Source organism: Lepidochelys kempii, chromosome 9 (genome assembly GCF_965140285.1).
Source record: "Lepidochelys kempii isolate rLepKem1 chromosome 9, rLepKem1.hap1, whole genome shotgun sequence".
NCBI classification, from domain to species: Eukaryota; Metazoa; Chordata; order Testudines; family Cheloniidae; genus Lepidochelys; species Lepidochelys kempii.
In genome coordinates, this window is record NC_136388.1 from 64,835,408 (window position 1) to 64,850,053 (window position 14,646).

Here is a 14,646-nt window from a genome sequence, read left to right on the forward strand (position 1 = left end):
TGCTCTGTCCTGTAATGCTCATTTCCTCAGAATTGTGCTGTGACTGGCACTGTCCCTTTGCCAGCTGGAGACCGATGGCAGCAGAGCTCCCTGGAGCTTGTCAATGTAAATGTCGTGGGGTACTGCAGCAGCCTTGCCTTCTCACTCAGAGAGGGAGCTAGGTACAAGAGGGACCCTCCCAAGGGAAAAGTGGGAAGCTGCTACTGTGCTGTCAGTATGGGGGATTCCCACCCCATACTGGGTAGAGCCCTTGTGAGGTGGGAGCTTTCTCTAATCCCTGGTAGATTAGGGAGACCAATCCTAGATTAACCTGGCAGGGGATTAGAAAGGCAGTCCAGTCAGCAGTTGTCAGAATGCACCACAGAGTGTTGGGTGGGAGTGTCTTCTGTACCACAGGGGAAGACAGAGGGGTAAGGAAGTATAGCAGACAACAGGGCCACTCTGGCTCCTTAAGGTGGTTACCGTACAGCTCAGTTCTCTCTGCTCCTGAAGGGCAGAACTCCACCGAGGGGAAGTCCAGGGAGAAAAGGCTTCAGGGGACAGTGCAGTCTCCGCCTCATTCAGGGTGGGCAGCTTTAAGTCAGGATGCAGTAGCTAAAGACTGTTAGATGAGCCACAGGAGGAAGAAAACTCATCCCAACGGACAAGAAACGAAGAAACACTCAGGTCCAGGAAGAGAGAGAACAACAGTGGGTGTGACCAGCAACCGAAGAGGGGAGGAGGGAGATCTACCAACAGCTTCAGCATGGATGAAATGTACCTGCTTAACGTGGAAGGAGTCAAGAAAAAGATTTTACACGGAGGCCGTGGGGAGCTGCCGCAATTCAAAGATGGGAGCAAGGTAACTACTCTCAACAAGCATCTCAAACTGGCTGAGCAGGGATAGAGCACATCAGATGTTAGCCCATGCCCTCGAATGACAGCCAGTATTGAGTTCCCCAGCAGCTGCCTCCCAGGCTCTCCGGCTGTAGATGGTGATTCAGAGCCCTTATTACTGAAATCCTCTGTGCATGTGTGTCTCCTTTAAAAGCACCCATAGTCAGAAGTGACTCTAAAAATAAAAACAGCTGATTTCTTTTCTCATTGAGTCCAGATCAAATTAGCTGACTTTACCTGGTGGCAGGTTTTTTTAACTGCCAGAGCTGCAGGCGTTGAGATTCCAGCTGTGTTCTGTCTGCCTCCTTCATCAACAGCACTAATAGGTTCTGCCACCGGAATCCAGCCGACAGCTTTGTACGTTGTAATCCAGCTCAGGCTCCTGGAGCCACATTAGCACAGCAGACAGAAGAAACGAAGGTGCTTGCCAGTGACATCCACAGCTAAGGGATATATGTAGGGAGCAGATAATGGGAATAATGTGGTGCCATTTGTGTGTGTGTACATATAGCCAGCGTTCTAAGCCTCTAGCAGTGGGACCTAAGGGTTTCTTTGTGGTTTGCTTGCAATAACCCTGCTATGAAGTTTGCATGCTATATTTGCAGGGCACTGCTGTGAGGAAGTTCACTCTACTGGAGCCCTATCTGAGTAGGGTTAGAAAGGGGTATTGGCAGAGAGCAGCTGTATATAATATGAATAAACAGCAGATGGTGGAGTGCCTCTGAGGCCTATCCCTTCACCCCATGAGAGCAGCTGAGTGAACTAACACTAAGCTGGGGTCATGGTCACCCCTTCTCAGTGACCCAAGGGTGGGATGGAGCCAAGATCCAGGGTGGAGAGGGGAGGGAGAGAAGGCTACTTACTACTCCAGTGACCTGATCCCACACTGTCACGTTTGCAGCTGACCCACTCTGCACTTGTCTCTTTGGTGCAGCTCACGTTCCACTTTCAGACGCTAAAAGATGACTTTGAGCGCACGGTGATAGACGACAGTCGGCAGGCTGGCATCCCCATGGAGATCATCGTGGGGAAGCTGTTCAAAATTGAGGTGTGGGAGACCTTGCTAACCTCCATGAGGATCGGAGAAGTGGCAGAGTTCTGGTGTGATGCTGTTGTGAGTGACACCCCCTCTGGCTGGGAACACCTAGATTTCAGACACTGATAGATACACACACACACATTGTGCATGCTCAACGCGTTGACACCAAAACATACACAGGTACCAACACTTAGACGTGTGCACAGCCCACAGGTACATTCTGGGCAGGATCGCTCGGGCACTGGCATACACACACGTCCTGCCCCCACTGGGAGCTGGAGCACTGGGCTGCTCAGTCCAGCAGCATGTCCTCCCTCACCAAGTCCTTTTATTCCTGAGGTTTGGTGGGTGCAGGTTCTAACTCTAGGACAGACTGAAAAGCCCCAGCTCAGCCCTGTAGGGAGAGGAGCCATTTATTTCTGCTGTAGCAGGCGGCTGCTTTTACAGTATTCCTGGCCCTGCCGTCTGAATACCTAACCCAGATTCCAGGCCCCAGCCCTTAAGCAGGGGGTTTAACCCCACTTCCTCCCTGCTGAGAGCAAGTGCCTCCTATTACCATCTCACCGCATCTGCTCTCACTGGCCTCCAGGCTAGGGGGAATGTTTTGTACATATGCTTGAACCAAGGCGCTTTCCCTTCTTCCCCCCCCATATTTCAGCACACAGGTATGTATGCGCTGGTCTCCAAGGGCATGAGGAGGATTGCAGAGGGCAAGGACCCCTTGGAGGGGCAGAAGCACCGCTGTGGGATGGGGAACATGTTCGACTACCACAGCACGGGGTATGCAGACCTGGATGAGCTGCAGAGGGCCCCCCAGCCTCTCATCTTCATCATGGAGCTTTTCAAAGTAAGGCCTGGGCCGGGGGAGGAAAGGCAATTGGGGTGAACGAGAGCAGAGTCAGGACAGACCACAGCAACCTGTTCTAAGTGGCAATGCTCAGCGTGGCACAGCCTGGGCTGGTAGTCCCTCTGGGGCAGGGGGAGCCCTGGGCCCAGCTCGGGCTGGTAGTCCCTCTGGGGCAGGGGGAGCCCTGGGCCCAGCTCTCCTGGGTGTGGACTGAGGAGCGTATATGGCCAGCAGTGTGAAGGTCTGTTCCCTGCCCACACACACCAGGTGGATGATCCCTCGTCCTATAAACGGGACACCTGGGCCATGAACAAAGAGGAGAAGCTGTCGGCGGTGCCCGTGTTGCACAGTGAGGGCAACCGGCTGGTCCTGCTCAAGAGGTACCAGGAAGCAGCGGTGAAGTATCAGGAAGCAGTCATCTGCCTGCGGAACCTCCAGGCCAAGGTGAGAGCCACCCCAAATGGGGTGGGGGGAGGGCTGGGTTGGGCGGCGGGTCAGCACTCAGCTGGAGCAGGGACGGCCACCTCCTGCTCTGGCTTCTTGTGCCCAACCCCACAGCACTGTTACGTCATGCCTAGCACCACTTCCCTCCTCTGCTGAGCCCGTACCGTCTGCACAGGCCCAGCATGCAGCAGTGAGCTGGCTGCAGTGCCCCCCATCAGCAGCCAATATGATTCCTAAGACAACAGTCACACCTGCCTGTCGCTGTGCTCACACCGAGGATCCCTGCGGCTGGGAGAACCTGCACTCCTAGGCCTTCGCGGTGATGTTTTCAGGGTACAAAGTCCTGCAAACTAAATGAAAGCAAGTAGCTGAGAAAGGCCACTTCTGGGCTGTGGCCTCCAGCAAGGAGGGGAGCCAGAGAGCTCCAACAGCGGCTCTTTGAACGGCATACTCAGCCAGATGGCTGAAGGTCATGCATGCACTGGGGTGCTCCCAGCAAGCACGCTCCATGCTGACTGTTTCACTTCAAGGGTAGCTACTGCCCTCCATTTACCACAGCTTGCCTGCAAAGCCCCCACAGGATGCACTCTGTCTCTTTCCTGGCTACAGGCACTCTGTCCCTTTGAGAGTTCTCTGCCCAGGCAGAGGGGTCTAGTGTTTTCACGCTGCACGTTGCTGGTTTTGTGAACAGGAGAAGCCCTGGGCTGAAGACTGGTTGAGCCTGGAGAAACTCATCACGCCCCTGGTGCTGAATTACTGCCAGTGTCAGCTGGAGCTGGGGGAGTACTATGAGGTCTTAGAGCACACCACCGACCTCCTCCAGAAGAACAATGGTAATCACTCCACTGGCCTGTCCAACCTTCCACTAGGCTCCCAGAGAGGGGCTCTTGTTCTCATGAGACTCTGCACCCAGCGCTCCTGTCACGCAGGGGCTTCCTCCCTGCTGCCAGGCCCCTAGGGGCTTCCTCCCTGCTGCCAGGCCCCTAGGGGCTTCCTCCCTGCTGCCAGGCCCCTAGGGGCTTCCTCCCTGCTGCCAGGCCCCTGAGAGTTTGTTTTCAGCTGCTCCCTTCGATGGCTTCTGCTCCCTTCCTCCAGCACTTACATTTACGTCCAGAAAGCGTTTCAGGGGTGGACCTGCTAACTGGAGGGGTATTGCTTTCCATGGAATTCAAACCCAGCTGGAGCACAGCTTGAACTTGGTCCATAGAAGGCAGAGTCAGTGATGCAAGCGGACATGCTAGTGCAGAGTGGCAGATTCAGGAATAGGCTGGTAGCCTTCACTCTGACTGAGAGTTTGGGTTGGTCACTGGGTGTTTTCCAATCTCTCTCATCTGCTGCTTTCCCCTTGTGAGAACTCTGTCCTGGAAAGGGAATATTGTCACACCAGGTATAACATCCTGTGCCACTCACTGCCACTAGATCCGCAGGCCCAGAGCTTAGTAAGATTACAGAAGCCAGACTTGGACGATGAGAACATCTCCAGTTAGGCTATGAAACCTTCACGCTTCAGGCCATGAGCAAACAGGCGGTTGAGAGGGGCTACTAAGAAACGCCCCCCAGTGGGCAAGCTATGCTTTACTTGTCCCCTCCGAGCTTTCTTGCACCTTCCTGGGAAGCAGCCGTACTGGCCAGACACTGACACAGGACTAAATGGGTGCTCTGGCAGTTCCTACATTGGAATCCTACTGCGTGGCAGTGAATTCAATGGGAGCCAAGCTGTAGAGCGGTGTAGTACTACAATGCCCTGCTGTGATTGCTGTAGGAGGGAGCGGGGCCTAGATCTTTGCTCTGGTACAGCACCTGCAGCAGGCGGCTCCTGTGGCCCTCTTCTGCAGGCAGGACAGTGGCACGTGATGGCCGAGTAGGGTGAGAGAGGAAAGGAAATAACCCCATGCTTCTCTGCACTTGACAGAGAACGTGAAGGCTTACTTCAAGCGCGCAAAGGCCCATGCCGCTGTCTGGAATGAGGAGGCGGCGCGAGAAGACTTCCTGAGGGTGACTCAACTGGACCCGTCACTGGCAGCAGCTGTGAAGAAAGAGCTGAGGCTGTTGGGAGAGAGGATGAGAGAAAAACGTGTGGAAGACCGGCAGAGATACCAGGGCCTCTTCCAGCAGCCTCAGCTCAAAGGGGCAACAGAAGGGAAGGGGCAGTGGGGAGGAGACGGGAATGCTGGAGTTGGCAGGCAGGAGGGAGGAGATTCTGGGGAAGGTAGAGAGGAGACAGGACTGAGAACAGAGAGCTCCACAGCCAAGGAGGAAGAACAAGACCAAGGGATTTCTGGAGCAGAGGCGGGTACCAGAGAGACAGGACTTGGAGAAGAGAACACACAGGCAAAGAGGGAACAAGGCCTGGGAGAGTCTGGGGCAGAGACAGGACTTGGGGAAGAGAGTGCCAGAGCAGAGAGGGAAGAGCCAGGGAAAGGACCAGACCAAGGGAATTCTGGGGTCGATGGCGGGATGGAGGAGACAGGATCGGGAGAAGGGAACATAGAAGCAGAGAGGGAAGAGCCAGGGGAAGGAACAGACCAAAGGAATTCTAGGGTCGATGGCGGGATGGAGGAGACAGGATCGGGAGAAGGGAACATAGAAGCAGAGAGGGAAGAGCCAGGGGAAGGAACAGACCAAAGGAATTCTAGGGTCGATGGCGGGATGGAGGAGACAGGATCGGGAGAAGGGAACATAGAAGCAGAGAGGGAAGAGCCAGGGGAAGGAACAGACCAAGGGAATTCTGGGGTCGATGGTGGGATGGAGGAGACAGGATCGGGAGAAGGGAACATAGAAGCAGAGAGGGAAGAGCCAGGGGAAGGAACAGACCAAGGGAATTCTGGAGTTGATGGAGCAGGGAGAGGCCAAGGAAACTTGGGGACAGAGGAGACAGGCCTTGAAGAAGGATTTTCCAGAGCAGAGACGGAAAGAACAAGCCCAGGTGATTGTGTGGCAGGGTCTCATAGCATTCAAGGTCAGAAGGGACCACTAGAGAGAGGCCTTGGAGAAGAGAATGCCAGGGAGAGTCATGGGGCAGGAGCCAGAGAAAGGAGCTCAGAGGCAGATGAAGAACGGGGAGGGAGAGCAGAAGGATGCTCCAGCACGAAAGCAGCAGGGTAGAGCTCGCGGGAAGGGGTTGGGCCTGGGGCAGAGAACAGCAGGCTGCTTTGAGATGAATGTTGAGAAGTACAAGTTGCTTCCTTGCTAACACACTGGAGGGAGGTCAGCGCTGAGGGACAATGCTGCTGCTCACAAGGGCTGCCTAGGCAGGCAAAGAGAGGTGGGCAAAGGGTCCCAGCCACTATCAGTGTAGTGCAGGACCGCAGAGAGCCCAGGGAGGGAAGTGCTATACAGGGGGCCCAGGGCCAGGCTGAGATGTGGGGGACTAGCAGGTCCAGCTGGGCTGCTCTGTGAGTAGTTAGACTCTGGCCTGAACGAAGATCCCTGGCTCAGTGAAAGGTGACTGGGCGTTGGCTGGAGCTCTTTGCTATCTATACGGGGCAGGCTTCCTCCCAAACCCTGTCACTGCTGAGCCACCAATGAAACCGGGATCTGACCACGTAACCTCAATCAAAAGTGCAGGAGCCAAGGCTGCCAACTTCATCTTCGACCTGCTGCTTCATGAATCGGCCCAATGCCTCATGCACCTGCTCTCCCAGCCTGCCCTCTGCTTGGTGTTCGAGCCTGTGCTCACCCTGTGCTGAGTCAGCAGTGCTAACCCCTGTAATGCTTCCTGCTGCTGAGCTTGCTCCCTGAGAAATAAAGTGTGTTCCTGGCAAGGCTCTGGCAGGATTCTTTCCCGGCTACGATTGGTGTCTCTGAGCCAGCAGGCTCCTAGGCTGCCCCGGAGACCAAGAACACTGCTGGCCCCTGAAAAGCTTTACTTTCCCTGCATGGATCTCCCCTTTGTCCCAGCCTCCCAACCAGCCCCAGGAGGGGGTTATTTATTAAAACACAGACAGCCCTATCTGAGCTCCCAGGAGCAAGGCCATCTGCCCCCCAGAGCTCACTGTCTGAAAGGGAAAAAAGAACAGGAGGACTTGTGGCACCTTAAAGACTAACACATTTATTTGAGCATAAGCTTTTGTGGGCTAAAACCCACTTCATCAGATTCATGCAGTGGAAAATACAGTAGGAAGACATACACACACAAAAATATGGGTTGCCATACCAACTATAACAAGAGTGATCAGTTAAGGTGAGCTATTATCAGCAGGAGAAAAAAAACCTTTTGTAGTGATAATCAGGATGGCCCATTTCCAATAGTTGAGAAGAAGGTTTGAGTAACAGTGGGGGGGGGGGGGGAAATAAGCATGGGGAAATAGTTTTACTTTGTGTAATGACCCATCCACTCCCAGTCTTTATTCAAGCCTAATTTAATGGTGTCCAGTTTGCAAATTAATTCCAATTCAGTAGTTTCTCACTGGAGTCTGTTTTTGAAGTTTTTTTGTTGTATTATTGTGACTTTTAGGTCTGTAACCGAGTGACCAGGGCGATTGAAGTGTTCTCCGACTGGTTTTTGAATGTTATAATTCTTGACTGATCACTCTCGTTATAGTTGGTATGGCAATACCCATTGTTTCATTTTTTGTGTGTGTGTGTCTTCCTACTGTATTTTCCACTGCATGCATCCGATGAAGTGGGTTTTAGCCCACCAAAGCTTGTGCTCAGATAAATGTGTTAGTCTCTAAGGTGCCACAAGGACTCCTCATTCTTTTTGCTGATACAGACTAACACAGCTACCACCCTGAAACCTGTCTGAAAGGGGTGGAACTCACTGTTTTCACTTTGCCTTTAGGGCAGAGTTGTGGGGGAGGGGTGTATAGGGAGCAGCAGGCAAGAAGGGGGGAAATTATCCCCATTTACTGGTGTAATCTATGGGACCAAAGGCTGGATTCAGAGTGGGAAGCAGGATGGGGAAGTTATTAGTGTCTATAGGCCTCTGATCTGCCCAGAGCTCTGTCTGCACTGGAGTTCAGCACCAGCAGGTCAGGACCCAGTTCAGCTCCCCCTTTTTCATATGGTGGGAGGGGGCTCCCAAATGCTGTGACTGAACTGACCATGGGAGGAGGCTTGGGGAAGGGAACAGGGGAGGCCCCTATAGAACTACAACCAGGCCTACTGAGAGCTCATGCTGTTCCACCATTAGTAGCAGAGACCTGGCTTCTGCCCCTTCTAAATTAAAAGGGAGGGACGGAGGGATAGGGTGGGAGTTAGCGCTAGGACTAGAATCCAGGAGTTCTGTCAGCCTCTGACCTTGGGCAAGCCCTTCAGCTCATCTATGCCTTAATTCCCTCATTTGGGGTGGTTAGGCATAATCAGGAGTGCTTGTAAAGAACGTTGAGATTCTCAGGACAATATGCCTGGACCTGTTAGGCTAAAGGCAACTGAAAAGCCACTTTCCTGGCTGAAAGAGTAGAAGGCTAGGTAAAACAAATACCATCCTGGAGTCACTAGTGCCCAAAGTGTGTTTTGGAGTGGGGAGACAGAGAGGGTTCGGCAGGAGGAGGAGAAATCTCTTTCCAGGGTTTCCTGTCTCGTGCACTTGGGATCTCCTGTTTGTAAGGTTCTTCCACACAACAGGCAAAGAAAAATCGTCTAAGCTAGGAACATGGGACTTTACAACTAGAGCCCTGGGTTTTAGCTATTTTTAAAAATTGAGCAGATTTTGTCAACAGATTTCAGAGTAGCAGCCGTGTTAGTCTGTATCCGCAAAAAGAAAAGGAGGACCTGTGGCACCTTAGAGACTAACAAATTTATTTGAGCACAAGCTTTTGTGAGCTACAGCTCACTTCAGCGGATGCATGAACAGAGTTGAGCTATAATCAGAGAAGAGCCTGGAAAAACAGGCACCTCCTTTATGTAGTGGCCCCTTTGTGTATCCAGACTCTTAACTACTTGCTGCTAATGACAAACATTCACACCTGCAGAGCCAGCAGTGCCCTGGGAGAGGGAGCTGGATTCTGGTCTGGCCTCATTTCATATACAGAATTGTTAATGAAGTTCCCATTGCTGAGCCATTAGTCCTGGCAATGATGCATGAGCCAAAGAAGCGAGCTCTGCTTCCAGATCCCAGGGTGAGTTTGTGGCACTGGCAGAGAGGAAAACCACCACTTGTAAGCTAAGCAAATTTGGTCTAGAGTAGGACCATAGCAACCCACAAGAATCTGAGTAGTGGGTCACTCATCCGAGCATCCTGTGCCAGGTTCTTGCAATAAAGGAAGCAGAGAAAAGAGGGGATGGATGATTGTGCAGTAACATACTCCAGTTCCAAGGGAAGTTGCTTTCCATACTCTGGCACTTAGTAGTGGGATGCAGACAGGGAAGCCCAGAATGGCAGCTTCCCAGGGAGAGAGGAGGGGAAAACAACAGAAATAACAAGGCCAAAGCACCAGCCAAAGTATCAATATAAATACAAATTTATTCTCTTTTTCTAAAGCAGAAATAGAGAGAAGCCAGTGAGGACAGCACCACAGCAAACAGTACCCAGAGTTAACTAGTTTGTTCCCTTCCCAGCTTTAACAGAAATCCTGAACTCACTTATGCACAATACAATCTTAGCTTATAAAGAAAATGTCCTAGAGGTTCGGCCGGTTGGCCTTGGCTGTATATTTACTTACAGTGCAGAGCTAGCTCAGGGAGAGATCTGATTCTCTACAGCTGCCCTTTCCAAAGCGAAAGAGGGCAAAGCAATCAGGTCTGAGCCTCAAAGGTATTTAGACACCTAACACATGGGAATTAGGTGCCCAAATACCTTTGAGGATCTAGGCCTCAGTGATTAAGGGAAGGAGCTCAGAGGAGGTACAAGAGAAAATGGAGACCTGTCATTTTATAGCTAAAAACCCCACTAATTACATTAGTGTATCAGGTGGTTTTAATCAGGGCCTAGATTAGCACTCATAGCAAAGAAAGCTCTGGAGTGCCGCAGAGCCATCATGAGATGGGGAGCCAAGCCTGGGCAGGGGAAGAGGGAGAATGCTGTAGATAGGTCTGAGACTGGGGAATGTCCAGGAACACTTGTATTCAAGGAGGGCAGAGCACAGGGGACACCAAGGAGCACCCAGGGTTGAGGGTCTAGTAAAGCAGTGGGACCCTTCAGCTGCAGGGGGTCCCACTCTCTGGGCTTATTGCACTGTCAATAACTATCAATCGTTTTGTGTTCAGATGGAACACTAAGACACTAACCCAGGTGCTCAGATGGGCAGTGCCTTTGGGGTGTTTCCATCTTCCCCTGTAGCATGAGGGCATGGGTCACTTGCCAGGATTATCTGGGGGTCTCGTTTAATCATTTCCCTGACAGTGCAGGGGCCTCGGGCACTGGTGCACCTCAGTCCTTCTGTCCTCTGCCTGTGGCATGTCATAGTTTAGTGTCCTGTGATACTTGGCCTAATTCCAGTTGCTGGGTTTTGTATGCGGGGCCTGGGGTGTTGGTGGCTTGTGATAAACAGGAGGTAGTGGTCCCTTCTGGCCTTAAACTCTGTCACTGATCATGCCGGCCACCGCTCTAAACCAGTTGGGGAGATGAGCAGGCCCTGGCCTCTGCTCCCCAGAAGGGAGATTTCATGCAGGGAAAAGCAACAACTCCTGAACATGCTTTTAGAGGTGCCTTTGCCCGAATCTTGCCTCTCTCTCTCATTCTTAGCCACTTCCCAGTCTCACCCTTCCACAGGCAAAACGATATCCCTGCTAGCCCTTCTCCAGTTTGCTAGCAGAGGGAGCCATCTCCTGCCCCATCCCACAGCTGGTAACGGGTGGTTCCAATCATCACTGCAACAGGGCCCTCCGCCTGGGTCTCCATGTGGCAGGCAGCCTTGGAAGCCACAGGCCATGGTAGGAACAAACCTTTCCCGGCTCTCCTAGCACTAGGGCTAAGTTGTTTGTGCCTGTGAAGCATGGTGGTAAAGCAGATGAGGTGAACACCACCTGTCTGACTTGCTCCTCTCACTTAGGGCCTGACTAGGCTAGAGAGGGTGCAATTGCGGTTTCCTCTACTTTTCTCCTAGCCTCTACCTAGAAGGAGAAGTGCAACAGTTTGGTCTGGATGAATCCAAAGCCGCTCCTCCCTGATGGACTGGAGCCAGGGGGACCAGCATGGAGCCTGATGTGGGCTGGTGAGATTCCCAAGGGCAAAGCCAGCAGCAATTCCTCTGGGGAACAGCAACTACAGAGGGTGCTCTCACTTTGTCAGGGTCTGTGTCTCAGGCGGTCCCATCCGTGAGAGCTCTCCCCAGCTTCCGGCAGCATCACCCAGCCTGAGCCTTCTGCACTGGTCCCAAACGCAGAACCTGCAGAGACACATGCTCCTCCACTAGACTGGTCAATCCCCACTCATGAGTGGCTCCACTGATGACATTCCTGGCAGAGAATGGGCCACAGCAATTTCCATCGCGGCAGCACTGAGAGAACATTGTGTTGCTCCTCCCACACAATCCGCTGCCCTCACACAGGACAAGTCCCCACATTTGGCCACTCAATACACATTAACCCTACTGCCCTACCTGCTACAGTAAGCTTAATACCGCAATCCACAGCGCCTCCAGTAAACAGCATGCTATAGCAATCCTAGCAATCTACAGTGCTTCCAATATACCTCACAGGACAGCAATTCACTGGGCTATGAAGAGACACCAAAATCCACAGGACCTTTTACTACACAACATCACTGATCACAGGAACTCCTATGCACAATGTACAGTGTACTACAGCAAGCCTCATAATCCACAACATGCTGCACCAAACAAGATCTACAACATTACACAATATACCACCACAAAGTCAGTATCACACAGAACCTCCAAGACACCAGAGCACTCCCTCAAACCTAACACAGCACTCTTAAGCGCCTTATACCCACCCCACTGCAGCCACCCTACCAGGCCACAATACGCTACTGCAGTCCTAACACCACAGTCTTCTCAGCACCTTCAATACACAAGAGCAAACAGCAAAGCAAACCAGAACTTTTCCAATGCACAGCTGCAGCAGTCAGATCCCCACAACACAGGTTATTTTGACTCTGGAGTTCTGTGATGAGCTCCCCATATAATATGCCTAATGTCATCAGCTTTGGAGAATGTAGCAACCCTAACACACACAGTCTGCATATGACATTCCACGCTGTTCTTCATAAAACTTCCTATTATGCCTCTACTACACTGCAACCTTATTGCCTTGCACCTCACAGCCCCTCCCCGCCAAGATAGAACATTCCACCCCATTCCCAGGGTACCTTTCCCCACTGGAGAACATGTTGCAGCCCCCCAGCTCTGCAGTCTTCTCAACCATAACACTTTGTCCCAGACAGACAACTTTCTGGAGCCTTCCAGATCCAAGTGTTCCAGAGAACACGTTGCTGTGCTACAAGACACAACACAATCCTGCATGCTTGCAACACAAGTTTTGTACACACACACACACACACCCCGTGCCAAACAGTTCCCTCATTTAAGGAGAGACCCCAGTTGTACCCTCTGGGCTCCCAAACCAAACAGCTTCCTGGGATGCAGCAAATGGTCTAGGGGCCCTAGCTCCAGATGAAGAGGGAGAGATTTTTAGAAGCATGATGGAGCTCACCAGAGCACAGCTCCATCTCCTTCCTGATATGGCTCTGGCCAGTGCCACTGCCTCACAACATCATGTCCTGATACATCACAATGGCTAAGTGTCACCAAGAGATGTGAGCCTGCCCATTTCTCTTGCAACACCCTAGAAGAAAAGGAGCACATTTACCTACCAGATGTAGAAATGGTAAAACACTGGAATGCGTTACCTAGGGAGGTGGTGGAATCTCCTTCCTTAGAAGTTTTTAAGGTCAGGCTTGACAAAGCCCTGGCTGAGATGATTTAATTGGGGATCGGTCCTACTTTGAGCAGGGGGTTGGACTAGATGACCTCCTGAGATCCCTTCCAACCCTGATATTCTATGATTCTATGAAATGGAGGAGAGCCTGCCGCATGGGATGGAATTGCCAAATGGGCATAACAAAGTCGGTGAGCAGCCAGGGGACCAGAGCTAAAGTCTCTAACGGTTTCAGGAGAGATGAATACGAAGAACCCACTAGACACACGTCTTTGTTGCTGGGATAACCCCCATTGCCAATGTGTCGGGATTCAGCTGATAGATCGGGGCCACCTGTTTTATTTAGTTTAATTTTCCATCCTGGGAGGAGCTGGGGCCCCTTATTATAACTATGGGAGGGGAGGTTGTTCCAGCCCTGACTCCGGTGTTATAGTGACAGACAGCTCGGAAGGGAAATGAACCCTGGATTCGCATCCTAGTGCCACTAGTCAATCCCACTGCACTGAGATCACCTAGGGGGAGTTTCTAGGCCAGGGGCAGCACAAACCATGCCTCTGATGGGGAGTTGTAAGAGTAAATGATAGCACAGAAGGTACTGTCCTCTCAAAAGCAGATGCTCGAATAGACCCAATGAGTGAGGCGGAAATTATCACTGAACAAGGTATTAGAATTTAATGCGTGAGTGAGTCCACGATAGTATTTAAGTACATTTTTATATATATATATTTATATATATATATATGGTAAATTAAATGCTAAGGCTCTCTGTTATAAAGCTCCTCTCCAGATAAGGCTACTAGCTGGGCTGAAGCTGTTTTATTAACTCCTCCCTTCCCCCTTTCGCCCTCCCTGCACTGTTCCCACTAGGCAAGCACCCCCAGCCTGGACCTGGAGATCCCGGGGTACCAGGCAATTGACAGAGTTCAGTTAGTCAGATTCACAGCCTTTGGCAGTTAACAAAAAAGGTATTAAAATAGATACTCGGAGGCTGTTTACTGTCCAGTTGCTGCGGGAGCATTAGGCTGCCTGGTGTCCAGCAGGAGACTGTCTGGGAGCAGAAGCAGCCCACACAGCTGAAGTGAGTCAAGGCTGGGCAGGGCTCTGCCATCCCCTGTAGGCGATTTCCTTACCTTACCTTTCCTTATAAGGAGGGCGACAGTTTGTGACCAGCGAGGGAGGGGGAAGTCTCTGCCTGTGTTTCATGTTCAGTACCATCTCAGGGTTTCAGTTCCTGGGTTTCTTTTGAATGCTTTATAGAGTTCCTTAAAACCAGACCCCAGAACACTTGGTCAGAACTGGCTGGTCATTCAGGATGGCTCCAGCCAGCACTCCACAGATCCTGCAGTCACATTCCCATGTGGCCAGTAGCCGTTCCCCTGAGATCTTCTGACGTTGGTGGACTTCATGGAGGCCATTCACTGGAGTGCCCCCAAGAGGGTCTGAGGGAAGCCCATCCCAGGAAGAGTAAGAGGGTGAGAGGTGGGGGAGGAAAGCAACCAAGAAGCTGGTTAGACAAAGCCTCTTACCCGCAGGAGGTGTTAGATACGGGAGGTCACACCTGAAAGAAAAGTCAAGAGGTCACATGAGATGGAATTTGGAAGCCACCTTGGTTAGAACCATCACATCAATAAACTGAGTGGACGGAGATTCGCCAGAA

General features: G+C 51.8%; 2 protein-coding genes across 2 annotated transcripts in view; one reads left to right on the top strand and one right to left on the bottom strand.

The window, feature by feature from the left end:
- The first annotated feature begins 69 nt into the window (after positions 1-69).
- Positions 70-7,116, top strand: LOC140917608 (aryl-hydrocarbon-interacting protein-like 1). Its single transcript, XM_073360794.2, has 6 exons — positions 70-841; positions 1,811-1,990; positions 2,574-2,762; positions 3,030-3,206; positions 3,898-4,039; positions 5,119-7,116. Exons 1-6 carry the CDS (start codon positions 746-748, stop codon positions 6,309-6,311), a joined length of 1,977 nt encoding a protein of 658 aa, XP_073216895.2. The 5' UTR covers positions 70-745; the 3' UTR covers positions 6,312-7,116.
- Positions 7,117-9,644: 2,528 nt separating this feature from the next.
- DRP2 (dystrophin related protein 2) overlaps positions 9,645-14,646 on the bottom strand; it is a 48,002-nt gene continuing 43,000 nt past the window's right edge. Inside the window, exon 24 of the mRNA XM_073360814.2 lies at positions 9,645-14,547. Within this exon, the coding sequence (XP_073216915.1) occupies positions 14,528-14,547 (20 nt within the window). The 3' untranslated portion in view covers positions 9,645-14,527. The remainder of the gene's footprint in view (positions 14,548-14,646) is intronic.

What these genes read in the sequence shown, in the direction of transcription:
- LOC140917608 (XM_073360794.2), top strand. Translation starts at nt 746, where the DNA reads ATGGATGAAATGTACCTGCTTAACGTGGAAGGAGTCAAGAAAAAGATT. An exon ending in AATTCAAAGATGGGAGCAAG is followed by an intron (nt 842 to 1,810) that starts GTAACTACTCTC and finishes TCTTTGGTGCAG; the next exon opens with CTCACGTTCCACTTTCAGAC. An exon ending in AGTTCTGGTGTGATGCTGTT is followed by an intron (nt 1,991 to 2,573) that starts GTGAGTGACACC and finishes CCCATATTTCAG; the next exon opens with CACACAGGTATGTATGCGCT.